This window comes from Mobula birostris, chromosome 9 (assembly GCF_030028105.1).
Source record: "Mobula birostris isolate sMobBir1 chromosome 9, sMobBir1.hap1, whole genome shotgun sequence".
NCBI classification, from domain to species: domain Eukaryota; kingdom Metazoa; phylum Chordata; class Chondrichthyes; order Myliobatiformes; family Myliobatidae; genus Mobula; species Mobula birostris.
Window position 1 is genome coordinate 151,097,564 of NC_092378.1, and position 27,643 is coordinate 151,125,206.

The window sequence follows — 27,643 nt, forward strand, 5'->3', positions numbered from 1 at the left end:
GGAGTAACAATTATTTTGTTCTCCTTTACACTTGTGTACTGGAAATGGCACTAAACAATCTTGAATTTTGAATCTTATAGATGCAGTGTGATACCTGTGACATTCAGCCTCAAAACAGTATTAAGAAGTAACTCTCGCTTTTTAAATAATATTCAGTTGCTCCTCTCCCATCACATGGCGAGAGGGAGAGAGGCTTTCAGTCTCAAATGGGTCAATGTTTTAGGTCAAGGGCCTAATCCAAAGGCTAAATCCTGCCATTTGTGAAAACCAGCTTCCTTTTACTGCAGCTGACTTTCCAGCACTTTACCACCAAAGGACAACTGATTTCAAGCATTCAGAATAAGGTGGACAAGCTCGTGGTGCAATTAGTGATTGTTGGTATAACGTTGTGGGTATTACTGACTTGTGGCCAAAAGAAGGCCATAGCTGGGAGTTTAACATGAAAGGATATACTTTATATAGAAAGGACAGGCAGGAAGGCATAGGCGGTGGTGTGGCTCTGTTGGTAAGAGATGGAATTACATCTTTAGAAAGAGGTGACATAAGGTCAGAGAAGGTAGAATCTTTGTGGGTGGAGTAAAGAACCTGCAAGGGTAAAAAACCATGATGGGATCATACATAGGCCTCCAAATAGTAGCCAAGATGTGGGGCTGAAATTGCAGAGGGGGCTGGAAAGGGCATGTAATAAGGGATGTCAAAATTGTATTGGGAGGGATTGGGAAAATCAGGTTGTTGTTAGATTGCAACAGACGGAATTTGTTGAATGCCTACGAGATGGCTTTTTAGAGCAGTTTGTGCTTCAGCCTACTTGGGGAAAGGCTATCTTAGATTGGATGTTGTGTAATAACCCAGATTTTATTAGCTTAATGTAAAAGAACTCTTAGGAGGCAGTGATCATAATATGATTGAATTCATACTGCAGTCTGAGCGGGAGAAGCATAAGTCACATGTATCAGTATTGCAATGGAATAAAGGGAATTACAGAGGCATGAGAGAAGAGCTTCCCAGGTGGATTGGAGGGTCATACTGGCAGAGGTGACAGCAGTACAGAAGTGGCTGAAGTTTCTGGGAATAGTTCACAAGGCGCAGGATAGATATGTCCCATAGAAGCTGTTGTTCTCAAATGGCAGGGCTAGGCAACCGTGGCCGACAAAGGAAGTTAAGGACTGCATAAAAACCAAGAAAAGGACATATAAGGTAGCAAAAGTGAGTGGGAAGTTGATCAAATCCAGCAAAAGGCAACTAAAATAGCTATAAGAAGGGAAAAGATGAAATATGAGGGCAAACCAGCTGATAATATTAAGCAGGATACTGAAAGTTTTTTTTCAGTTATATAAATAATAAAAGGGAGGTGAGAGTTAATATTAGACCACTGGAAAATGATGCTGGTGAGGTAGTAATGGGGGACAAAGAAATGGCAGATGAACTTAATGGGTACTTTGTTTCAGTCTTTACTACGGAGGACACTAGCTGTATGCCAGAGGTCCGTGAGTGTCAGGGAGCAGAAAACAGTGCCATTGCAATTACAAAGAAAAAAGTGCTAGGCAATCTGACAGGTCTTAAGGTGGATGAGTCACCTGAACCAGTTGGACTACATTCTAGAATCCAGAAAGAGCTTGCTGAAGAGATCGCAGATGCATTGGTTATGACCTTTCAAGAATCACTTGATTCTGGCATGGTCCCAGAGGACTGAAAAATTGCAAATGTCACTCCACTCTTTAAGAAGGATAGGCCAGTTAACCTAACCTCAGTGACTGGGTAAGTGTTGGAGTCCATTATTAAGGACGAGGCTATGGGGTAATTGGAGACTAATGATAAAATAAATCATAGTCAGCATGGTTTCTGTAAAGGAAAATCTTGCCTGATGAATCTGTAAAAATTCTTCAAGGAAGTAACAAGCAGGGTGGACAAAGGAGGCAGTGGATGTCATTTACTTAGATTTTCAGAAGGCATTTGATAAGGTGCCTCACATAAGGCTGCTTAATAAGATAAAATCCAATGATGTTGCAGAAAATATACTGGCAGGGATAGAGGATTGGCTGACAGGCAGACAGACAGGCCATTGGGAATAAAGGGGGGCTTTTCTGGTTGGCTGCCAGTGGCTAGTGGTGTTCCTCAGAGGTCAGTATTGGGACCACTACTTTTCACATTGTTTGTCAATGATTTAGATAGTGGAATTGATGGCTTTGTGGCAAAGTTTGAGTATGATACGAAGATAAGTGAAGGGGTAGGTAGTGCTGAGGAATTAATATGATTGTAGAGAACTTAGACAAATTGGAAGAATGGGCAAAAAAGTGGCAGATGGAATACAGTGTTAGGAAATGTAGGATAGTGCATTTTGGTAAAAGGAACAATAGTGCAGAACACTATCTCAATGGGGAAAAGATTCAAACATCAGAGGTTCAAAGGGGCTTGGAAGTCCTTGTGCAAGACTCCCAGAAGGTTAATTCATAGGTTGAGTCTGTGGTAAAGAAGGCAAATGCAAGATGGCACTTGTTTCAAGAGGAATAGAATATAAATACAAGGAGATAATGCTGAAGCAGTATAAGACACTAGTCAGGCCGCATTTGGAGTATTGTTGACAGTTTTGGGCCCCTTATCTCAGAAAGGATGTATTGGTATTGGAGAGAGTCCAGAGGAGGCTCATGAGGATGATTCTGGGAATGAAGGGGTTAACATATGAGGAGTGTCTGGCAGCTTTGGGCCTGTACTCACTGGAATTTAGAAGAATGAGTGGGGATCTCATTGAAACCTACCGAATATTGAAAGGACTAGATAGGGTGGATGCAGAGAGGATGTTTCCTCTGGTGGGGGTATCCAGAACTAGAGGGCACAGCCTCAAAACTGAGGGGCGACCTTTTAGAACAGAAGTAAAGAAGAATTTCTTTTTAGTCAAAGAGTGGTGAATCGGTGGCATGCTCTGCCACAGACTGCGGTGGAGGGCAAGTCCATGGTATTATTTAAAGTAGAAGTTGATAAATTTCCTGATTGATCAGGGCATCAGGGGATATGGTGAGAGGGCAGGTGTATGGGGTTGAGTGGGATCTGGAATCAGCCATGATGAAATGGTGCAGCAGACTCAATGGGCTGAATGGCCTAATTCTGCTCCTATGTCTTATGGTCTTATGGTCTAAAAGACGATGGCTTTTCACTACATTACTACTGAAAGATGATGGCCTTCAAGCACATTACTACCAAAGGACAATGGCTTTCCAGCATGTTACTACCAAAAGACGATGGCTTTCCAGTACATTACTACTGAAGGACGATGGCTTTCCAGTACGTTACTACCGAAGGATGATGAGAGGTGACTTGATAGAGGTGTACAAGATGATTAGAGGCATGGATCAAGTGGACAGCCATTCTTCCAGGTGGAAATGGCTAATATGAGATGAGGACTGAATAGAGGAGACACAAGACATAAGTTTTTTTACACAGGGAGTGGTAACAGAGGCAGATACTTTACGAGCATTCATGAAAACTCCTAGATAGGCACATCGATGATAGAAAAATGGAGGGCTATATGTGAGGGAGGGATTAAATTGATCCTGGCATGACATTGTGGGCCAAACAGCTTATACTGTGCTGTAATGTTCTAAGTGCTATGTACACAGACTTTGAAATCTATCAGCATTTGACACAAATATTACATTGCATTTCCAAACAAAAATATTACTTCAATACCAAAAAATACGCATTCAGTTTCAAGATATAAAAATGGGTTAAGTAAGTTTATTTTAAGGCAAAAAATCCAATTTCTTTAAAGCGTTGATTAGAAACATATTGTATCCGTACCTTAAAACAGGTAACCTTTTGAAACATTCACTTTACACAATGCCCACTCTAATGACTAATGTGGTGCACCACAACAGGCACAGGGTATTTGACTTTGTGTATTTTGCAGAAACGTACAGGTTCATTTACTGCAACAACCTCTGATGTATTAGAGACAAGGACTGTGGTTGTTCTCCAATACTGCATCAGACATGGTGGCATTTTGCTTTTGTCTTCGATAGTCTAACAAATGTAGTTTAACTAACTTCATAATGACTTAGAATAGGGCCATAAACAAGAAAAAAATCTGCAGATGCTGGAAGTCCAAGCAACACACACACACAAAATGCTGGCACATCTAAGGAAAAAAATACAGTTGATGTTCTGCTGGAGTGTCTTGGCCTGGAACATTGACTGTACTTTTTTCCATTGATGCTGCCTGGCCTGCTGAGTTCCTTCAGCATTTTGTGTGTGTTGCTTAGAATAGGGTCATAAAACACTACAGCACAGAAACAGGCCATTCAGCCCATCTAGTCCATGCCAAACTATTATTCTGCCTAGTTCCATCGACCTGCACCCGGACCATAGCCCTCCATAACCCTCCCATCCACGTACCTATCCAAACCTCTCTTGTATGTTACAATTGAAATGTTACCCACATCCATCTCTTCTACCGGCAGCTCATTCCACACTCTCCCCATCCTCTCACCACTCTCACCATGAAGAAGTTTCCCCTCATGTTTCCCTTAAACATTTTATCTTTCACCCTTCCATAGTTTGTGGGAATGTTCCCACAACCTATAGACTCCTTTCTCATGTTCTCAATCTTTATTTATTTATTATTTCTTTTTTTTTGTATTTGCAGTTTATTGTTTTTGCACACTTGCTGAACAAAAGACAAACGGCTTTCATTGATTCTATTATGGTTATTATTATATTATGGACTTATTGAGTATGCCCACAGGAAAATGAATCTCAGGGTTGTAACTGGTGACATACATGTACTTTGATAATAAATTTACCTTGAACTTAACTCATGACCCCTAGTTCTAGTCTCACCCACTCTCAGCCCGTTTTGCCCTATCTATACCTCTCATAATTTTGCATACCTCTAACAAATTTCCCCTCATTCTCCTACACTTCAGGGACTTACTCACTAATTCTTAGCTAAAGGATAGATCATTGACTGCATTGCACACATCTGGGATGATCTGATGGTCTCTTTTAGGCCAAACAATTGTTAATAGAAGCAAATTATAACCGGCATGGCAAATTACAATTATGGCCAATCGATAGGGAGGAGACCCTGACCTCATTTTGAAAAACTGAACTTGTAATAAACCAAACTAATATAAAGCACCATTTTCCTTCCTCTGAAATAAAGGATTAACGACTGTCATTAACGCAGATCAGTAATCATTTTGCTGATTAGCAGAGAATAACTGATGCACAGAGAGGATTTATAAATGTGACAAGACTCAAACAGTCAGGACTATCCATTCTTTCAACCCCAGGGTCTGATCAGCTCTGTACAGCCCCAGAACTATTCTGATATATTGGTGAACCTTTGTCATCCAGACAAAATTTCCATTGCAAATTTTCTTCAATAATTCTTGTATTACCTCTTGCAACTGAGACATTTCCAACAATTAAGTGAAGTTCTTATATTGCAACCCAAGACACTGGCATAGTGCTGCAGATGGGTCTCCGCTTTACTGGCAAACACCAAGTGATCCCTCTCCATGGCCAGACAGGAATGTGCAAGGCCACATTAAGGCAGTGTGCACAGCTAGTTCTGTGTTGGCCGAGGCAAATCTTATCTGTCCACTGTGCCAAAGTGAACTAAACTGAATGCAAGAACAGCCCCTTTACCTGGAAACTTCTCACACTCCCTGGAGGTAAGAAATATTGTGCTTTAGGTCACTGAATTAAAAGCAAGCGCCCTTAAAACATTCAATTGTTAACCAATACACACAGACCGCTGAAGGAACTCTGCATCTGTGGAGGGAGATGAATAGTTGATGTTTCTTGCCAAGATCCTTAATCAGGACTCAAAAAGGGGCAGAGGTCAGAATAAAAGATTGGGGAGGTGGAACAGGAAATGGCAGCTGATGGGTTAATCCAGTCAAGATGGAGGAGGAAAGCTGGAGAGTGGAGGAAGAGGAGAAACAGGGGATTGTGTGTGTGTGTGTGTGTGGTTGTTGGGAAGAAAGGGGCTTGTTTCGCTGCTGTTGTTCATACTTATGTTATTCTGTGTACACTGTGGGCAGGCTACACTGGCAATGAAATGTGTGGCCATACTTGCAAGCTGCACCCCACCCCCCCGCACATCCTTGGGTTGTGTTGGTTGCTAACACAAACGCCGCATTTCACTGCATGTTTCGATGTACATGTGATAGGTAAATGCTTCTGAATTTGAAAGCTGGGAGGTGATAATGGGGAATGTAAAGGGCTGAAGAAGCAGGGAACCGTAGACCATTGAATAAAGGGAATAAGGCAGAGGGCCAGAGGGAGAAAGGAGAAGACCACGGGCAGGTCGCTTTTCATTTTACACAGTCATCTCAAAGGTCCTGGTTATGTTCAAAGTTAATAGTTTTAGGGTCTTATTTGTAATACAACCTCCTGTACTTCTTATGCAATAAGGACTAGAACAAAATCACCTTTAGGCACAAGTGAACACCTTCTCAAGAATGCCTTCACCAGAAAGGGCAGCTTTTCTTGACCTCATGTGTGGACGATTCATTGACTAGTGAAACTTCCCGGGTATTGCAAGATATACAAGGGTAAAAGGGGGCACAATCTTAAAGATGCATTGATTTAATACTTAATCATCTTCATTCAAATGCAGGGAAGCTATTTACCATCATCAGGGATACCAAGACAATTAAATCCTTCACTATCTTCACAAGCATGTTACCAAGATTTAATCCTTAACTGTTTTCACAAGCAGGGAAGCTATTTACCAAACTGCTGGGATGCTAAAATGGGATTGCATCGCAATTGAGTTGGCAAACTCAAACCATATCCCCCAAATATTCACATGAAACATATTAATAAAAATACACACATGGTGATACTTGTACTCGGACAGCCCATTTTTCCAAGTCTGTCCGCACAGGTACCTGGCACCTTGATGGCCTCAATTCCAGACATGGACCCCGTTGTCCCTCTCCGGCAGCCGAGGCAGAGACGCTTGGTTCCAGTGCCGAGTCTCTGTGGGGCACAATCTCATCGGCAGCCACCAGTCAACACCAAATGTTCAAGGCATTTGCTGCCAAACAGGAAGGCACTGTCAGAGAGGAGAGGGTGCTGGCAGTAAGTTCTCCTCTGCAAAACACGGTGTCCGCTTCACATTAAAGAGCAGTCTGACCGTCGCAGAACTGGGCCGATTGGCCCATTGAGTCTGTGGGATCACATTGGCTGGGTAGACTCCATGGAAGATGGAGACCACTGAGTTCACCATGTCCACACAGAGAGCCTCTGAGGCCATGGTGAGACCTCAGGGTGAAGATGGTCCCCCCAAACCCAACCATGCCCTCTGCTGAGGTAGCAGGGATATCAACTTCATCATCATTGTCCTCCTCCTCTTCTTGGCCTTGACTACCATTCCACCTTTCCCCCTTAGCTCCAGAAGGGGATTCAAAAGAGGAAGGTGGAGCGTTGAGCTGGGTCATCGGCATCAACCTCTTTGGCCTTGACGCCGTGGTGCAGCTGTGCTTAGCAAAGAGAAGGCAACGGCAGGGTGCATTGGGGCTCACCCTGGATGGCCGGAAGGCGGGTCGGGGTGCCCTGGTGGCTGGGTGGGGTGGGTCGCGGCTCCCCCTGGTGGGAGGGAGGGGCAGGTTAGAGCTCCCCCTGGCGGGAGGGAGGGGTGGGTCAGAGCTCCCCCTGGTGGTCAGGCAGGGCGGGTCGCGGCTCCCCCTGGTGGGTGGGAGGGGCAGGTCAGAGCTCCCCCTGGCGGGAGGGAGGGGCGGGTCGCGGCTCCCCCTAGTGGGCCGGATGAGTGGGTCATAGCTCCCCCTGGCGGGCCGGAAAAGCGGGTCGCAGCTCCCCCTGGCGAGCTGGATGGGCAGGTGGTGGCTCCCCCTGGCGGGAGGGATGGGCGGTTCGTGGCTCCCCCTGGCGGGCCGGAGGCTGCTCCTTGCTCATGCCGAGGATGGTGGAGGTGAGGGACTCGATGTAATTCTTGGCCAGGGTGAGGGTCTCGATTTTGGAGAGTTTGCGGTCCGCCTCCACGTGCGGCACGGCCTCGCGCAGCGCCTGGAAGGCGCGGTTCAGGTGGTGCATGCGCTGACGCTCGCGCTCGTTGCTCTCGATGCGGCGCAAGTTGCGCTCGCGGGCGCTGGGCGCGTGCCGCCGGGCGCGGCGCCCGCCCACGCCGTTCGCGCCCAGTCCGCGGGAGCGCGCGCCTCGGCTCCGCCTCTGCCAGCCGCAGGTGGAGTCGGCCGGCAGGTGCAGCTCCGCCGCCGGGCACTCGCCGTCGCCGCTCCCGTCCCCGTCCCCGTGCTCATCCCCGCCGCTCGTCCCCGAGGGAGTGGGCGAGCAGCGCGAGTGCATGGGCGGCTGCGACTTCATCCTCTCGGCTCCGGCTTCTCCGCGCTGCTCCTCCGCCAGAAATGCATCGCCCGAGCGCCGCTGGTCAACGTTCAACCAAAATGAAGGGACCGGCTGCAAAAGTCAAAAATAAAGCCGTTTGCACCAATGCAAAACTTACAGACCGTGCATTCATCTCTGCTGGCACAGCATCTACAAGATGCGGATAAATTCAAGAAATAATCTCTGGAAAATTCGGGTTGGAGTATCACGATCTCCAACAATCTGATCAATAAAGTAATATTTTCACTCATTCACACGTTCACAATTTTAAGGTTATTTACTTTAAGTGTGTCTAAAGTAGTTGAAGAACAATGTTTTAACTCGTAATTGTTTTTACCACCAACAGTTCTTTTTAATCGGGGATCAAAGCAGAGTTTAGGAGATCTACAATATTTTATAGGAAAGTATAGAAGCGGCTAAATAATCGTCAGTACCAGAGTTTAAAAAGAAGACACTTTTTAGCAGAGTTGAGCTTTGAAGACTTGTTTCGTTTCTTACCTGGGGTAGGGATGGAGAAGGTATCCGGTGTGTGAATGGACTGGCATCAGGAGTGCTTTCTGCAGGCTCCGTTTTGTACACGTATCCCTTTCACCTCTTCCAATGAGAGAGCCGGGGGCGGATTCACGGCTCCGCGAACAGGATCCGAGTTCCTCCTCGAACCCCACTCTTTCCCTCTCGTCCGCTGCCTGGCCGCTGGGGCAGTTTCATTGCCGGCTCTGGTCGGCACCCCGGGCTCCCGACGCGAATTCGCCCATCACTCCCGACAAGCTGTCTGAGGAGAAATGCTCACGGTTCCAACTCCAGATTCGAACATTTTTAAACGTCATTTCCAGTACACACGTGTAAAGGAGAACACAATCATTATTACTTAAGATCCGATGCAGCAAAAACACAGTAAGATAAAGAACACGACAATAACAACAAAATAAACATAAAGTCATAAGCTAGCTTGATTGTACGTCTATAAAGTGACGCTAGTAAAGTCGTGGTGGTGGGGTTTGTTGAGGCGTGGATGAACGGGTGGAGGTGTTGATCAGCCGTACTACATGGGGAAAGTAACTGCTTTCGAGTCTGGTGGCCCATCCAACAGTTTTGAACTTCAAAAGGTCCTTCCTATTTCCCATCTCCTTCACATGTTCCCCCAGTCTGTTGTCGCCAGTACTATCTCCTATGCGGTGGTGTGCTGAGGCAATGGCATCAACACGGGCTCAATACACTGATTTTAAAGGCTGGCTCTGTTACAGGAGTCAAACTGGACACACTGGGGGCTGTGGTAGAACACAGGACCCTACGGAAACTCCCGGCGATTCCGGACAATGCCTCTCACCCTCTGCGTGCCACCTTGGCTGAACAGAGGAGCACTTTAGTAATAGACTGAGACGACTGCGCTGCTCCAAACAGCGCTGGATGAGGTCATTCTTTCCCTCGGCCATTAGACTATAATGAGTCAACCTGTAGCCGGGGAAGTGATGACCCCCTCCTGTTAGACCGTTTGAGGTAACCTAATTTTTATTCTTTCTTACTTCCCTTCTAATATTTGTATACAGTATCTGTATACCTGGGTACTTGTGATGTCACTGTGACACTGTCATTTCCTTTGGGATCAATAAAGTACCTATCTACCCGCCTGCAAACTTTTCCCACTTTCTGAAGAAAGCACAGACTGCGCGTGCTGGGAATAATGAGGAAAAAAAATGTAATAAACGGTTCAAGTCCTGTCGTTTCTTGATTCGTTATATTTCTCTTGAACGGGATCTTGCGCAAGTCACCTGACAGCCTCCGGTAGTGGGACTCACAAAGCGTCTGAATTCATCACTGATTCTGTCAGAGGTGGTCTTAACTTTAGAGGAGTCGACGTGGAAATTGGTCCTCAGTCTGTCCGACCTACCCCAATGTACGTCAATACTTGTTCATTGGTTTGCACTTTCCCCAACGCCCAGAACGCCGGCACGGAGACTGAACTGGTGCGCGGAACAGGCTCCGTGTTGTTTCTTTGGCCATTACCAGGAAGCCAAACCTGGCTCATTCGCAAGTGTAAGAAGAGTCAACAACAGGGACACTTCAGAAGGAAACACCAAGGTCACGTCAGCCCGATGCTCCCGTACAGAACCGCACGGTTATAAAGTTCAATTGCTGTCAAGGGTGGCAGTGTGCAAACTGGACATCCATCTCTAAGAACCCCCATCACCCAGGACATACCCAATTTCCCTCGGGATCAATAAAGTATATCTATCTATCTTCTCATTGCTACCGTCAAGGATAAGGTACAGGAGTCTGAAGAGACACATTCAACATTCAGGGAACAGCTTCTTCCATCAGATTTCCGAATGGATATTGAACCCATGAACGCTACTTTTTTTTTCCTTTTTGCGCTATTTATTTAATTTATATATATACACACTGCATATCTTAGCGTGATTTATAGTTTTTTTAAATTATGTATTACAAATTACTGCTGCCCCCAAACAACATACTTCACGACATAAACCTGATTCTGATTCTGAGTTCTCAGGATTGTGATACGCTACAACAGACTGGATCACCCAATTTAATTCTACTTCCCAATCCAACATCTTGGTCCATGGCCTCCTCTACTGCAACAATGAGGCCAGTCTCAGGTTGGACAAGCAACACATATTCCTTCTGGGTAGCCCCCAAACGGATGGCATGAACATTGATTTTAAGACCAGAAGATATAGGAGCAGAAGTAGGCTATTTGGCCCAGCGAGCCTGCTCCGCAATTTTATCACGGCTGATCCTTTCTTCTTCTCAGCCCCAATCTCCTGCTTTTCCCCCATATCCTTTCATTCCCTGTCCAATCAACCTCTGCCTTAAATACACATAAAGACTTGGCCTCCACAAGTGCCCTAGGCAAAGAATTCCACAGATTCACCACTCTAGTTAGAGAAATTCCTCCTCATCTCCATTCTAAAAGGTCACCCCTCTATTCTGAGGTGTGCCCTCTGGTCCTAGACTCTCCCACCACAGGAAACATCCTCTCCACATCAAGGCTTTTCACCATTTGAAAGGGTTCAAGTAGGTGATGCCTCATTTTTCTGAATTCCAGTGAATACAGACCCAGAGCCATCAAATGTGCTTCCTATGACAAGCCATTCAATCCTGGAATCATTTTCATGAACCTCCTTTGAACCCTCTCCAGTTTTTAGCACATCCTTTCTAAGATAAGGGACCCAAAACTGCTCACAATACTCCAAGTGAGGCCTCACCAGTGTTTTATAAAGTCTCAACATTACATCCTTGCTTTTATATTTTAGTCCTCTTGAAATGACTGTTATATGGCATTTGCCTTCCTCACCACAGACTCAGCCTGCAAATGAATCTTTAGGGAATCCTGCACAAGGACTCACAAGTTCCTTTTGTGCCTCAGATTTTTGTATTTTTTCTCCATTTAGAAAATAGTCAACCCTTTCATTTTTCCTACCAAAGTGCATGACCATACACTTCCCAACACTGTATTCCATCTGCCCCTTCTAATCTAAGTCCGTCTGTAGCCTCTCCACTTCCTCAAAACCACCTGTCCCTCCACCTATGTGTGTATCATCTGCAAACTTTACAACAAAGCCATCAATTCCATCATCCAAACATATAACTTAAAAATAATTGGTCCCCACACAGACCCCTGTGGAACACCACCAGTCACTGGCAACCAACAGAAAAAGCTCCCTTTATTCCTTTTTCCCTCCCCCTTTTTTTTCCTCTCTCGTTTTTTTCTCCCTCTGTCCCTCTCACTATAACTCCTTGCCTGCTCTCCACCCTCCGGGCTCCTCTCCCGGCTTCTCTCTCTCCCCAGGCTTCCCATCCCATGATCCTCTCCCTTCTCCAGTCTGGTATCCCTTTTGCCAATCAACTTTCCAGCTCTTGGATCCACCCCTCCCCTCCTGTCTTCCCCTCTCAAATCTCTTGCTATCTTTTCTTTCAGTTAGTCCTGACGAAGGGTCCTGGCCCAAAACATCGACTGTACCTCTTCCTAGAGATGCTGCCTGGCCTGCTGCGTTCCACCAGCATTTTTTGTGTGTGTCTCTTTGTTCTTGCTCTTTGTCTCCTACCAAAGATTCTAGCTTTATCCTTGCTAGAATATTTCCTGTAATACCAGGATTTCTATAACTTCTGGTAATTTCACCCCCCGCCCCTTCCATTCCAACACTGGCTCCCTTCTCTTATCCTCACTTACCCATCGCCTCCCTCTGGTGCCCCTGTCCCTTCCTTTTCTCTTGTGGTCCTCTCTCCTATCAGATTCCTTCTTCTTCTGCCCTTTATCTCTTTTACCTATCACCTCCTCACTCTTAATTCATCCTCCCCACCCACCCAGTTTCCCCTATAACCTGCCAGTTTGTACTCTTTCCCCTCCCTCACTTTATTCTGGTTTGTGCTCCTTTCCTGTACAGATGAAGGGTATCAGCCCAAAACTTCAACTGTTTATTCCCCTCCATGGATGCTTCCAGACCTGCTGAATTCCTCCAGTATTGTTGCTCAGGATTATGGGACAAGCAGAGGAAAGAAGGGCAGGTAGGTTGTTCATTGGGGAGATGGTGTGTGTTCCTTCTGCCATTCGTCCTGAGCTAGGATTTCTATGTGCATCCACTGCAGGGACTCAGGAATCTAAGGCCCCTACTGTATGTCTTCATGGGCCATGGATTCCCAGAAGTTTGTAGATGGGCTGTTGTACTTTTCTATGGATTGGAAAATTCATTGAATATTTTCTTAATTCTGTCAGCCAATATCTTGTCAGGTTGGAGGTAAGTGTGGAAAATAATATGGTCAACCCAATTCAAGTAAAATTAAGGTCTAACTCTAATGAGGACCTAAAACTACAAATGTTGGAAATAACATGAGAATCAGACCTAAACATTGCAGGCTTATGACTCTGTCATCTTCTGATTTCAATTGTCTCTTTCCCGCTCACAAGATTAGGGCGAGAGTGACCCTAATGGTTAGAGCACCAACGATCAAGGTTCAATTCCCACTGCTCTCTGTAAGGAGTTTGTATGTTCTCCCTGTGTCCATGTGGGTTTCCTCCCACATTTCAGAGGTGTATGGGTTAGAGTTAGTAAGTTGTGGGCTTACTATGTTGGCGCCGGAAGCATGGCAACACTTGCAGGCTGCCCTCAGCACATCCTCGGACTGTGTTGGTCGTTGATGCGAACAACGCATTTCACTGAATGTTTCAATATACATATGACAAATAAAGCTATTCTTCTAATTTCACTTATACACAGTTCATCGAAATGACACTTGTTAGAGAAATCCTCAACAACCACAGGCTGAAGTAGATTCACCTCAATTTACCATTGTGCTCATGGGCTTATAGTATTTCAATTGGAAAATGAGTCCCACCATGTTTTCTGCAAGTTGATAGGGTGGTTAAGAAAGTGTACGGTTTGTTGGCCTTCACTAGTCAGGAGATTGAGTTGAAGAGCCATAATGTTGCAGCTCTATAAAACTCTGGTTAGACCACACTTGTGGAATATTATGTTCAGTTTTAGTGGCCTCATTACAGGACGGATGTGGAAGCTTTAGAGGGTGCAGAGGAGATTTACCAGGATGCTGCCTGGATTAGAAAGCATGCCTTATGAGGATAGGTTGAGCAAGCTAAGGCTTTTCTCTTTGGAGTGAAGGAGGGTAAAATGACTTTATAGAGGTATACAAGATAAGAGTACAAGAGTGGACAGCCAGTGTCTTTTCCCCAGGGCAGAAATGGCTAATATGAGAGGACATAATTTCGAGGCAATTGGAGGAAAATATAAGGGATATGTTAGAGGTCAGCTTCTCACTTCAGAGTGGTGGGTGTGTGGAATGCACTGCCAGGAATGGAGGAAGAGGTAGATACCAGAGGGTGATTTAAGAAACTCTGTTCATCAGGCACACGGATGAAAGAAAAATGAAGGGCTATGTGGGAGGGAAGGGTTACATTCATCTTCGAGTAGATTAGAAGGTCAACACAACATTGTAGGCTGAAGGCTACAAAGCCTGTGGAACAGTAAGGTTTTGAAAGGTGTTGAGTGTGATTGAAACACCTGTATAAACTGTTGAAATAGTGAAATTGGTAGGTAATCAAGGACAGCTGCTACTAAGCCTCCTTTAAGATTCCTAAACTTCCCAAAACTGTCATGTTATAGATTGTTGTTTGACAGATTTCTCACACTGAGCTAGTTTTTTTTTAAAAAAGTCTTGTGTTAAATACTCTGGAACATTAAAATTGAGGTCACATATTCTCAAAATTCCAGTAACTGTCCCTTCTCCATTCCCGATTCCCTCTCACCTCCCTCTATAGTGCTCCTGCCCCTTCCCGTTCTTCTACCCTCTATCAGATTTCCCCTTCTCCAGCACTTATCTTTTACCTATTAGCCTCCCAGCTCTTTACTCCACCCCTCCCCCTCCCAGTTTCACCTATCTCCTAAAATCTTGTACTTCTTCCTCCCCTCCCTCTAACTTCTCATTTTTTTTTAGTCCTGATGAAGGGTTTCAGCCCGAAACATCAACCCTTTATTCTTTTCCATAGATGTTGCCTGGCCTGCTGAGTTCCTCCAGCATATCGTGTGTGTTGCTTGGATTTGCAGCATCTGCAGATTTTCTCATCTTTGCCTATTAATCATGTTCACTTCAAAAAGTGGTTAAACAAGCCAATACCACCACCCTTAACGTTTGGTCCCTTCCTTGCCAGGAAATTATAGACAAGACTGTTTTGCAAGTCAATTTTGGCAAGGGACAGTACTTACAGTCACTTTGTATATATTACCAATGCAAGTTTCAATGCACGTTTTCTGAAACTGGTTTAGAGGATGTTTTGAATAACCATTGCTGTTATCAACAGCAGATAAAGTTGTGTATAGATCAATTTACCTCAGCTTGACTAAAAACCATGCTGCTGTATCCTTTGCATTACAAATTAAACCACTGGGGTTGTCATGTTGTACTGCTCATTTATAACCTTAACAGTGATCTGATCTCCAAAGTGGAAGGGCGTGCCCAAAATTCAACTGCAACCTGGGAAGAGGGAGTCACAAAGAGTTAATGATACCCTCAGTGCCCACTTATTAGATATCTTCTGTAACTCCATAAAGTGGCCACTGAGTGCATGTTTGTGATCTTCTGCTGTTGTAGCCCATGCACGTCAAGGTTCAATATATTGTGCATTCAAGATGCTCTTCTGCACACCACTGTTGTAACCCGTGGTTATTTGAGTTACTGTCACCTTCCTGTCAGCTTGAACCAGTCTGGCCATTCTTCTCTGATCTTTCTCACTAACAAGATGCTTTCACCTACAGAACTGCTGATCACTGGATGTTTCTAGTTTTTTTTTGCACTATTCTCTATGAACTCTAGAAACTGTTGTGTATAAAAATCCCGAGATCAGCAGTTTCTGAGATATTCAAACCACCCCATCTGGCAACAACAATCATTCCACAGTCAAAAGATCACATTCCTTCCCCATTCTGATGTTTGGTCTGAACAATAACTGAACCTCTGGACCATGTCGGCATGCTTTTATGCACTGAGTTGCTACCACCTGATTGGGGTGATTGGATATTTCCATTAACGAGATGTAAAGGTGTACCTAATAAAGCGGCCACTGAGTGTATAAATTAATTCATTTCACTTTATTCTGAATATTAAATATCCATAGTGCATTTAAATTACAAACAATTTATTGAATTACACTATGCATGGAAATCAAAGTAAAAATATTACATATCAAAATGTACATTTCATGAAGTGACCTGATTTTCTTCTTTATTAACTGTGATATGTAATCAGTAATTTCATATATTTTTTATTAAATTACAAAAGAAAACCTTGTGCCTATGACTTTGTTACATCATCTCCCATTTACAGACAAATTAAACACTTATATACATCCAGTACCATCAAACATTAAGTTACACTTCAAATGTGCAAGATAAAGCAATACATTGCACAAGATTATCTGGTATCTCCATGAAAGATTTAATTCGCTTCAAAATAATGTAGTACAGCCTACTGTGAACAAAATACTATACACAGCTTTAGGTTTCAGGTGGGTTTGAAGGTGAAGAGAAGAAGTTTTCAATATTTACAAGTCATCTTCAAGAATGAATCCCAGGGAAAAATATCTTTAAAGGAACATGCACTTTTTGATCATTGAGGCACATTCCTATGGTTCACATTTACAGGATCAGTCAGACCAGTTAATCAAGAAGTCTCAGACATGTGCAGTAACTTGGCAATACCTTCTGTATAATCAGCCCTGTATTTGCACTTTGCTTTAATATGGTAGCAACAGCTTACATAGGTTATCTTCAGTAGTGCTCTCTGAAAACATTCGGTACTGCTGGAGTTGGGATCCAAATGTAGATTTATGTAAAGAACAAAATTGCCCAACAGCCCAACCAGGGAACAGGAAAGTTAAATTTCATGGTGTGCAGGGCAGAATATAGCTAGTGTATTCCTGAAAAACACAAGAGCTTGCTGTCAGCATCTCTGCCTGCCAGTGTCTGGCTATCTGGTTTGCTCGATATCACAGTACCATTGAGTGGGAAGGCAACATTAAAAGTATTGCATTGTTCTTTCTTGCAAATTGCCTTTCCATTTACATAAACATTTGCCAAGTAACCGACCATTTAGACGATTAAGCAGTGCCGGAAACATATGGCGATAGCTACAGGCAGCCATCCAGGAGAGAAGAGACTGCATTATTTCACACAGCATACAGAAATAAAATATATCATCCAGCCATTTCTCTAAGGCAACAGTCAAGATTGCTATGAAATTCTTGCATCCCCCTCACCTGACCGATCAATCGAATTTAATTGAACACATTTGATTTAGCATTACTTGTTCAAAGTGGCATCACCTTTTCCTAAATCAGCACTGCTGTAGACAGCTTGTATTTAAAAATATTACCAAATTATTGCAAAAGGTATCTTGTGTCAAGTACACTATAAACAAAAATCTTTGCCTATTAATAATGACAGTTCAGGGTAATTTTGAACTATCGTAAATTGCGATCACAACTGTCCTGAACCATTAACAAAAAAAAGGAACTATGTTCAAGATTAAAATATTGCACAACTACCAATAAAAGTAAAGTTAAGAGGTTCGAAGGTAGAGTTTGGCTAGAGTCTCAAGTGTAGTGGAATATTCCTTCATAACAGAAGAGGTACAAGTATTGGGAGAGGCTGCTCACACTCTCAGTATTGAGATGCCATTTTCTATCTTTCCATCATTTCAGATTGACTAGTCAGGGTGCACTTCCAGTCTGAGCACAAAGCATCTGAGCCGTTTGACCAACTGCCGGCATTTTAACGAGGTCACCTTAAGGCTAGATCCTGTTGTTCTGGAACCACATGCAAGTACAGAAGCAACAGCCAAAATTTTGTTGTTCGTCTCCCGTGCAAGCAGCAACATTTGAGTGATCAGTAATAATTCACTGATTGCAAATATAAACGCATGAGAACAGGGCAATTTGCAGTGGGCAAGTGCATTTTGGACCGTGAACTGCTGCTCTTCAGAACGTGTTAATAAAACAGTTTAATTATTACACATGGTTTGTGCATTTTGGACACTACTTCAGTCCAGTCACTATCAGCATCTCACTACTGGGCATTTTTTAAATCCTAGTGTGAATATTTAGACAGAGGAGCCGTCCAAATGTGTGCAAGGGAGCTGGAGTGCTGGACGAACAGGGAGTGCATTCCACTGACTCGAAACCACACTTCAGCAACTGTTCCAACACTGGCAGCTGTAGAACAGTCTTCCTTTCCACAGTTTTCAAGGTTTCTTTCAAAGGCTTGTTTAACCATTAATATATGCAAAACATTACCTTATTGTCAACATACTTTAAAGCACAGGACTAATGACAGCTGAGGGCTCATTTCTGGTTGTTATTCTATAAATTCAATCCATCGCATTAAACACAAGTACTGTAGTGAGTTTGGTAGAATTGCTACAAACTTTAGTCTTAAAAGACTAACCTTCAATTCCTACTTGCCCCTATGTTACCTTTATTTTGCTGCTTCTGTCAGGCTTTCTTCACTGCTAGTTTTTGTTTATAGGCACTAATTAATTAATTCTTGAATACTGGACGGCTGAATGTGATGAGATAACTTGTGGGTGACAAACTTGCATTTAATTTGATTTCAGATTCATTGTGGTGCGGAGAATTGAGGGTTGAGGCACAATGATTCCCTGGTTGTATCATTTCACTCCGTTTAAGGGAAGCAGTCAGGGCTAAATACCTACAAAAACATAACAAAACAAGTTGCACTGATGTTCCACTATCACTAAATAAAAGGATCTAACCATTTCGAAGTGGGATCTGGCAGAAATGTGTTGCAAATTCAATTTACGCCAAGCTGTCTCCCAGAAAACCACTTCTACATGACGATCATTGGCACAGTATCAATTACGATGCCCTTGTGAGTGGCAGAATCATTGACTTCTTTTCCTCAAGACCCCCAAAATCCTTGAAAGAATGTCCTCAATTAGCAGAGTCCCTGGGAAAGACTTTTGCTGCCTTCTAATGAATTTCTGTACAGCTCTGTGCTCTGTAGCTGTTACAATTATTCACAAAAAGTCTTTTACTAATTCTCCTACAATAAATAACAACAAAAGAGACCAGAGTTTCTCATTATCATTTTCCCCTCTCACTCTCCAGTGGACAGTCATATCTTTGTCAGAATTCGTGTTGGCACTGGAAGGGAACCACATACTCAAATATGAATCTCCCAAGCAAATACTTCAACTTCTCAGTTCTACTGTTTAAAACTAGTTGAGCTTATCACTTGTTGAGATTATCACTTGTTGAGATAGCTCTTTAGTCCAAGGCAACTGGCGATACAAATAAACCTGAGAACAGACTGCAGACACTGGGATCTAAAGCAAGAACAATAAGCTGCTGGAGGAACTCGGCATGTCAGGCAGCATCTGAAGAAGTGAATGGACAGCGAACATTTTGCACCCAGTGGTGTAGGGTTTAAAAATGTCAACCTTCCGTCAGCCTTCACAGCCGCTGCCTGACCTGCCGAGTTCCTCCAGCAGCTTGCTCTAGCTTGCATACAAATAAATCGACGCACCCATCAGCTAGTCCAGAACAGACCAAGTCACACCAGCCGGATAACCAGAATTCCTCAGTACAGGGGTTAAAATACCTTCCGAAAGGCCAATGGCTGAGTACTAGTGATATCAATACCCAGTATTACCCAAAAGAACTGTTTTAACAGTGGAATTAAAGTCTAGGACAGCATGTTAATATATCTTAATTATCACTAGCTCCTTTCCCAACTGAGAAGCCCAGATTTGGTGCAGTGTCCATGATCAGGGCATGCACTGCTTTCAGTAGTAAAGGAATTAGTTAAGGAAATCCCATTACTAACAAGCCACAAGGCCAGGAAGGGAGATTGAGGATCAGTTGAGGAAATATAGCAAGTCCCAAAGACTTAAGTCAGGAAGGGAGAATTTAGGACCAGCAACTCAGTCCAGCCTCTCAGGAGTAGGCTTAATTGAAAATCCAACACCCCTGCAATAATATCAAGTGCAGAAGACTTCAGCCATTTTGCACAACTTCAGAGGAGAAGGTGGGGGGAAGTTTTCAGTACTTGGATAAAGGGCAAGCATCCAGGAACTGAAGGCTTCTCTCCAGTTCCAGTTCAAAAAAAGATCACTTTCCTTTGAGGTGCTATTCCCTCATGTTTACATTCCAAGACCAGGAGTGGTGATGGACAGCTGGAGAAATAAAATTAAAACATTCGTGCTGAGTCTGACAGAGTTGTGGATCTTGTTGTGGCATTTCCAGGCTTTGTTGGTCCAGCCAGCAGCACCACACACAACTTTGGGCCAGGACTATCAAGGGCTCAGAATTTCCAATTACATCTCCCAGCACCACATGGACACTGGGTCACTGGACCAGGATCAACTGACCACTGGAGTCACTTCCAATGCTCATTATTTAGGTCAATGTGAATAAGGTACCAGCAGATTTTGCTAATTTCAGTGCATTAATAAGCACATCTTCATTTTCAGTATACAAATAAAACAAGCAGCAGAAATAAAATGAGAATGAAATGTGTTTTATAACTTAAGATTGTAGTTTGTTGAATTGTAACTGGGGTTCACTTTTTTGAACAGGTACCTGATGCTACAATTAAATCAAATCTTTTCTGCAAGGTTCGTTGTTATAAAGTCATTCAACCAACTTTATGACGGATGGGCGAATCAAACTTGATTTCTGAACATGCTTAGAACATTAAGTCACTAGAAGTTACTTATACATTACCATTCAGTCTCAGAAGCTTTTAATTTTTAAACACCAAAGCCAAAAATCTGAGGATAAGGTCTTGGATACACAGAGCAGTACCATCTGCTTAGGGCCAGATGCAAGTGAGGTCACCACTTGTGTATTCTGGGCTACAATATGGGTATAAGCAACTTTTTAAAAATGCTTGCAAACATAACTCAGACTGGCTTTGACATTTGGAAGCAAACTTGTGGAATATGTGCCACACAACCATCACAGAAGTTATACCCTCAGAACTGCAGTAGCTTTAAAAGGTTCACAGAACAGGTGGTAGATATTTGTCACAGCTGTGGGGTGCTTGTTATGTTGTATGTATGAAAACAAACCAGCTGTGACACTGGTTTTATGGAATGATTGGCTTAAACACTTTGCAAATCATTGCTTTGCATATATCCTGTGGCTTGATCTTTAAAAAGTATTGTTATCGAGAGGCTTTTCGAAATAGATTCACATTGCTGAATTGTTAAAACAAAAACTTTGGACATTCCAATTATATTCCTATTGGAAACCACCATAATGAACAGGAAATTTACTTTGGCAGGTGACAAGATAGCTCAATTATAAAACCAGAGAGCCATAATATCACCAGATACCTTTCAGATTCTGAAATAAAACATCATCTTTGCACCTTGGAGGTATAACATGAAACTTATCACCAACTGTACCCTTTCTCTGGAAAAGAAAAAAACATTTACAGGTTAAATATAACACTTAATACAGAGAACGGCAGATAAAAATTATTTCTTTCCTTCAGTACAGTACTTAAGGGAACAGAAAAATAGTGAACAATGAACAATCCTATGTCTGCAAAGTGAACTTAGCCATAGAGCTGCAAGGAATTCAAAAGAAGATTGCCAAGAGTTGTGTCCATGGACTTATTGAAGCTATTTATCCAGCCTTCCATTGTTCTGAAACTGTACTGTCCAGCCAGAACACATTTTTAGTATAACATGAACAACATTTAAATATTTTATACTTTGTTGTGCACAGACTCATTTCAATTTTGTGGAAAAAGAATTGGTTCATCCATCTTATTTTAAATCTGAACTGGCTTGTTCTGTCAGATAGTCTGATTATGAAATAAAGGAAAACACAAATCACTTTCTTCCACAGTTGTCTTTCAGTCTTTCTCTCCATCTTCACTGCTTCCTAGACACAAAGAGAAAATAAACATCAGAAATTACAAAACCATTAAGCTTCTCCAACATTTAGGACCCCCACCACACAGGACATGCCTCTTATCACTACTTCCATTAGAGAGGAAGTACAGGAGTGAAGAAAGTGAAGACACCACTCAACATTTTAGGAACAGCTTCTTCTCCTCCACCACCAGATTTCTGACGAGACAATAAACCACCCATGAACACTACTTCACCACTTCTGCTTTCTTTTTGCACTTATTGTGTACCTCCTGCATCTAATAAAGTAGCTACTGAGTGTATATTTGTGGTCTTCTGCTGCATAACCCATCACCTGAAGGTTCGATAGTGTGTATTCAGAGTTGCTTTTCTGTACACCACTGCTTAAGTGCGTGATTATTTGAGTTACCATCATCTTCCTGTCAGCTTGAACCAGCCTGGCCATTCTCCTCTGACCTCTCTCATCGTCCACAGAACTGCCATTCACTGGATGTGTTTTGTTTTCCACACCATTCTCTGTAAATTCTAGAGATGGTTGTGCATGAAAAATAAGCAGTTTCTGAGATACTCAAAACCACTCCATCTTGCACCAACAATCATTCCATGGTCAAAGTCACTTAGCTCACATTTCTCTGAACAACTGAATCTCCTGACCATATCTGCATGCTTTTATGCTGCCACATGATTGGCTGATTAGATATTTACATTAATGAAGGTGTACAAGTACACCTAATAAAGTGCCCACTGAATGTGCATGTCTTATTGCAATTTAGTTTTTTTTTAATGTATTGCATCTACTGCTGCTGCAAAACAACAAATTTCATGATCTATGTCAGATATTAAACCTGATTCTGAAGTGTGAATTGCTCTCATTACTCGGTTGGCTTGATATCAAACATTGCACCGCAGAGTCAGATAGCTTTAGGAAGGTGAAGCAATCCCTTGAAACACTGAACACTTCTCTATATCACAAAGGTGATCATCGTTTCGAAGTACTTCATTAACTACAAAGTGCTTTGGTACATGCAGGCAATAAAACATTTTTAATTTTTCTTTTTATGCTAATCATCATCCCAGAAGAATAAATGGTGTCTTTTCAATAATCGCTTGATGGTCTAAATATCTAATTAAGATTATTGGTATCATAAAAATTAAAGAAAGATTAGCTTCATTTGTCACATGGATGTCAGAATATAAAGTCACTTAATTCAAGTCAAACCAGCAAGGATAGTGCTGGGCAGCCCGTGGGTGTCACCGCGCTTCCAGTGCCAACACAAGCCCACAACTCACTACCTCTCACCAGTTAGACACCATCGATGATACCCTCAAGGAGGCAACTTTAATCATAAACAAGAAAGAAAAATGAAGACCACAGAGGGAGAGTAGTGAAGGTCCTGATGTAGAGTCTCAGCCCAAAACACTGACTGCTTACTCCCCTCCATAGATGCTACCCGAGTTCCTTCAACATCTGAAGAACCCCGTCATGCAGCCATGTCATCTTTTTGTAGCTACCATTATGCAGGAGGTACAAAAGCCTGATGTCCCACACAACCAATTTCAAGAGCAGTTATTTCCATTCAACCAATCAGAAAATTCCTAATCACAGAATTACTTAGAACTAAAATAGACTCTTCTTTTGTTCCAATTGTTCTTTCTTGCAAAAAAAAGTTTTTTTCTTCTTGTGAATGCTACTTAACTGATGCGATGTACCTGTGATACTGCTGCAAGTAGGCTTTTCCGTATCACCTGTGCACACATGAATTTGTGCATATGACGATCAACTTTGACTTTAATTTCTTTCTACACATCTTGCATTGAAGAGCTACATATTCCAAAGAGGCTCCTTAAAAAAAGTTTCCAGAGCTTGTTTATCTCCGACGTTCATCAAAATCCACAACCGTGTGTGGAAATATGCAAAAGTTGCTTCATTCTGGAACTTGCTCCCGGAGATGGTGGTGATGATGGAGAAGAAAAGCACTCAAAGTTCAAAGTAAATTTATTATTAAAGTATGTGAACCATATACAATCTTGAGATTCATCTTCTGGCAGGCAGCCACAAAAAAACAATAAAATTCACAAAAAAAAAACACACACCAAAGACCGACAGACATCTAATTTGCAAAAGAGGACAAATCGTGCAAATAATTTAAAAAAAAACAAATAATACATAGAATGAGAACTGCAGAGCCCTCAAAGGTGAGCCTACAGGCTGTGGAGTCCATTCAACAGCGAGGCAAGTGAAGCTGGTCCAGGAGCCCGATGGCTCAGGGCAACAACTGCTCCTGATCCTGGCATTGTGGGACTCAGAACTCCTGCACCTCCAGCCAGATGAGGGAGAATGGTCAAGGCACAGTCTGGCCAAATAGATGGATGCAAAGGTTGGCTTGTACATGCTGAGCCAAAGGGCCTGCTTCTGTGCTGTAGGAAAGGGAAAATTTATAGTAAAGAACTTAGTCTTTCAGCATTGGTGAGAAACAAAGGGTGCAATGAACAAATACGCAGGTTATTTAGTGTGGCGCAGCAGTAAGCTGGCTGTTGCCAAGGGAATCAAATGTGGTTTTTAAGAATAAAGTTTGCAGTATGGAGTCTAATAAATTTGAGAATTTGCACACCATAAGATCTGACCCGAGCAGTAGCAGGAAAAACCAACAACAGTCAGATCTACTGACAAGGATGGAAAAAAGAGCTCTGCACTCAGTAATATCCAACTTCAAACTAAATTATCTGTGTACATTTATGTCACTAGATACCGCCCAGATTCATTTTCTTGCAGACTTTTACAGAAAAATACAATAAATTTAAGAAAAACTAAACAGCTGGAAGTCTGACAAACAACCAATGTGTAAAATACAAACTGTGCAAATAAAAGATAATACAAAGAACATGAACTGTAAAGAATTCTTGTAAGTGAGTCTGTAGATCATAGAATCAGCTCAGAGTAGCAATGAGTGAAGTTATCCACACTGGTTCAGGAGATTGATGGTTGTTCCTGAACCCTGGTGGTGTGGACCCAAGGCTCCTGTCTGATGATAGCCTGGATGGAGGTTTTTGATGACGTTGCTATTTTCTTATGCAAGCGCTCCATGTGAATATGCTCAATGGTGGAGAGGGCTTTTCTTATGATGGACTGGGTTGTATCTTCCACTTTCTGTAGACCTTTCTGTTCCTAGGCATTGGTGTTTTTATACCAGTCCATTATACAACCAGTCAGGACACTCTCCACTGTGTCAGAGTTTATGCATGCCAAATCCACACAAACTTGTAAGAAAGTAGGGGCATTAACTTTGTACTGTGTAAATTCTGAATAATCCAGAATTTGAAGATGAAGAAATATCCCTGGACTTCAGAATCAAGTTTACTGTCACTGACATACACTGTGAAATTTGTGGCAGTGGTACAGTGAAGTACACAAGATATATATCAATTACGATAAGAAATATATATAAAAAATTAAACAAAGCAAAGAGCAGGCAAGGTAGTGACTTGATGTTACTGGCAGAATAGGGCATCAAGAAGATGCACAAGACAAACTTTTTTTTGCTGTTTTGTTTTAAAGGAATAGGCAAATAGGCATAGCTTACTTTCGATACTGAAAATGACTGAGGTACAGGGAAAGCAGAGGCCGTGTTTGGCGGCCTTTCTCTTACAGCACAGCTGGCACACTCACACCGTGCATGTGTTCTGTTCACACCGGCTCCAATGTCACATTCTGATAAGAAGGACTAGGTATCAACAGCTATAAATTCAGCCCAGTAAATGTCCAAAGTACACATCTGTGTTAGCCTCAACAGAAAGTCACCTCTAAGTGGGAACCAGAGAGCATATGAAGCCCTTTAGACCTTTGTGTTTTTGAAAGTGCTCTCTGGCTCCTTCCCCAATGTTTCTTCAAATATTTAATCAATACACTTAAAGCTGCTGAATCAAAGAAGCTTGCGACAGAAAGGGTCACGTAACGTCAAGTCTTTCTGCCAGTTAACCTTGGTTGCTGGCCTATGTCAATTGCAATTCATTTCTCCCAATTATCCTCTCCCTCAAGATCAATTAAGAGTAAATTAGGGCTGCATGGTAGTGTAGTGGTTAGCGTGATGCTATTACAGCTAGGGAAGTTGGAGTTTGGAGTTCAATTCCTGCACTGCCTGTGAGGAGTTTGTACGTTCACCCCGTGACTGCCTGGGTTTCCTCCGGGTGCTCCGGTTTCCTCCCAGAGTCCGAAGATGTACTGGTCAGGAGGTCAATTGGTTGTTGTAAAATGTCCTGTGATTAGGCTGGGACTAAATTGGTGGGTTGCTGTGCTGTGCAGCTCATTAGGCCAGAAGGGTCTGTTCTGTGCAGTATCTCTAAATAAACAAATAAAAATATTTAAGTGCAGCTTCTCTGATCTTTCCTACCTGGCTAATAAGTTTTATTGTGAATTTTCAAAATTGTTGTAATTTATTACCACAGCAAATAAAATATTTGCATTTAACAGCATATTGCACATTCATATCCCTAGATTTTTAGGCAATGAAGTACCTGGTTTGATACACAGTCATTTCTGTGCTGTAAGAAACATTTTATCCAAATGCTTCCTACAACATTTAGGTGTGGTAGTGCAGTGGTTAGCGTAACACTATTACAGTGCCAGCAAACTGTGTTCAAAACTGTCATTGCTTGTAAGAAGCTTATACATTCTTCCCCATGGCCATGTGCATTTCCTCTGGGTGGCCCTGATTTTCTCTCACATTCCAAAGACGTCCGGGTTCGTAGGTTAATTGGTCACACAGGGGTAATTGGGCAGTGTGGGCTCATTGGACCTGTTATGGTGCTGTATCTCAAAATAAGAGTACCGGAGTAGCTGATGCATGAATTTATTTATTTACTTTTATTTCGAGATGCAGCATGGAACAGGCCCTTCAGGTCCGTTGAGCCGCTTTGCGCAGCAACCCCCGATTTACGCCGAGCCTAATCACAGGACAATTTATGGCCAATTAACCTACTGACCAGTATGCCTTTGGTCTGTGGGAGGAAACCGGAGCACAATGAGGAAACCCATGCAGTCACGGGGAGAACGTGTAAAGTCCTTACAGACGGCACCAGAATTGAACTCCGAGCTCTGATGCCCCAAGCTGAAGTAGCACCGTGGTAACCGCTACACCAGCATGGCGACCTACGGTAGGTTTGTTACTAATTAGGGTTGTAATTTGTTAGGATTTTCAACAAAATAATGGCAACACCTCTAGACTAAATATAACAACCCACTAAGTGCCACTATTCACCACAGCCAGAGCATTTATGAAGACACACTGCCTCCAAAATAGTCATGGCCAATATAAATCAAGGCGAAGAGAATGCATTTATCTTGGATTATGCACCTGCTTCATTTCCTACTGATTAATTAATTACCCACAATTTTCCTGCTCTGAAAACTAGAAACTTCTGAGGATGCAAGATTGAATTTACAAATGACTATCTTTTAATGGCAGACTCTTTTTAAAAAAAAGCGCAAGTAGCTCTTTGATAGAAAATAGGCATCAACTGCTCTTGCTTCTGTGAAGCATGTGGTTCAATGTTGGAGCAGTTTTAAACCACTTCAGTCAAGATTAAATAGTCAACGTCGAAAATTAATTTAATATTAGTTGTACCCTGTAAGTCAACATTAGGAGAGATAGTTTCTCCAACTGTGCCTATAGCGTTGCACAGTTAAGGTAGAGCCACCTGCTCAGGGTGTACATTTAGTAACTCAGTGTAGAGGAGTTTAAGGAAGGGAGGAGTTTCGTTCAGCACAGACTAGATGGACTACTTTAGCACTGCAGTGATCTGTGACTATGAAAAATTCCAACAGTGGGCTACTGAGAAAAGTTTC

General features: G+C 42.7%; 1 protein-coding gene across 3 annotated transcripts in view; it reads right to left on the minus strand.

Moving 5' to 3' along the window:
• Nucleotides 1–15,980: 15,980 nt before the first annotated feature.
• Nucleotides 15,981–27,643, minus strand: part of lmtk2 (lemur tyrosine kinase 2) — a 129,725-nt gene continuing 118,062 nt past the window's right edge. For all 3 annotated transcript variants that reach the window (XM_072269129.1, XM_072269131.1, XM_072269130.1), the window contains one exon: nt 15,981–21,811. In XM_072269129.1, the coding sequence (XP_072125230.1) occupies nt 21,783–21,811 (29 nt within the window). In that variant the 3' untranslated portion in view covers nt 15,981–21,782. The remainder of the gene's footprint in view (nt 21,812–27,643) is intronic.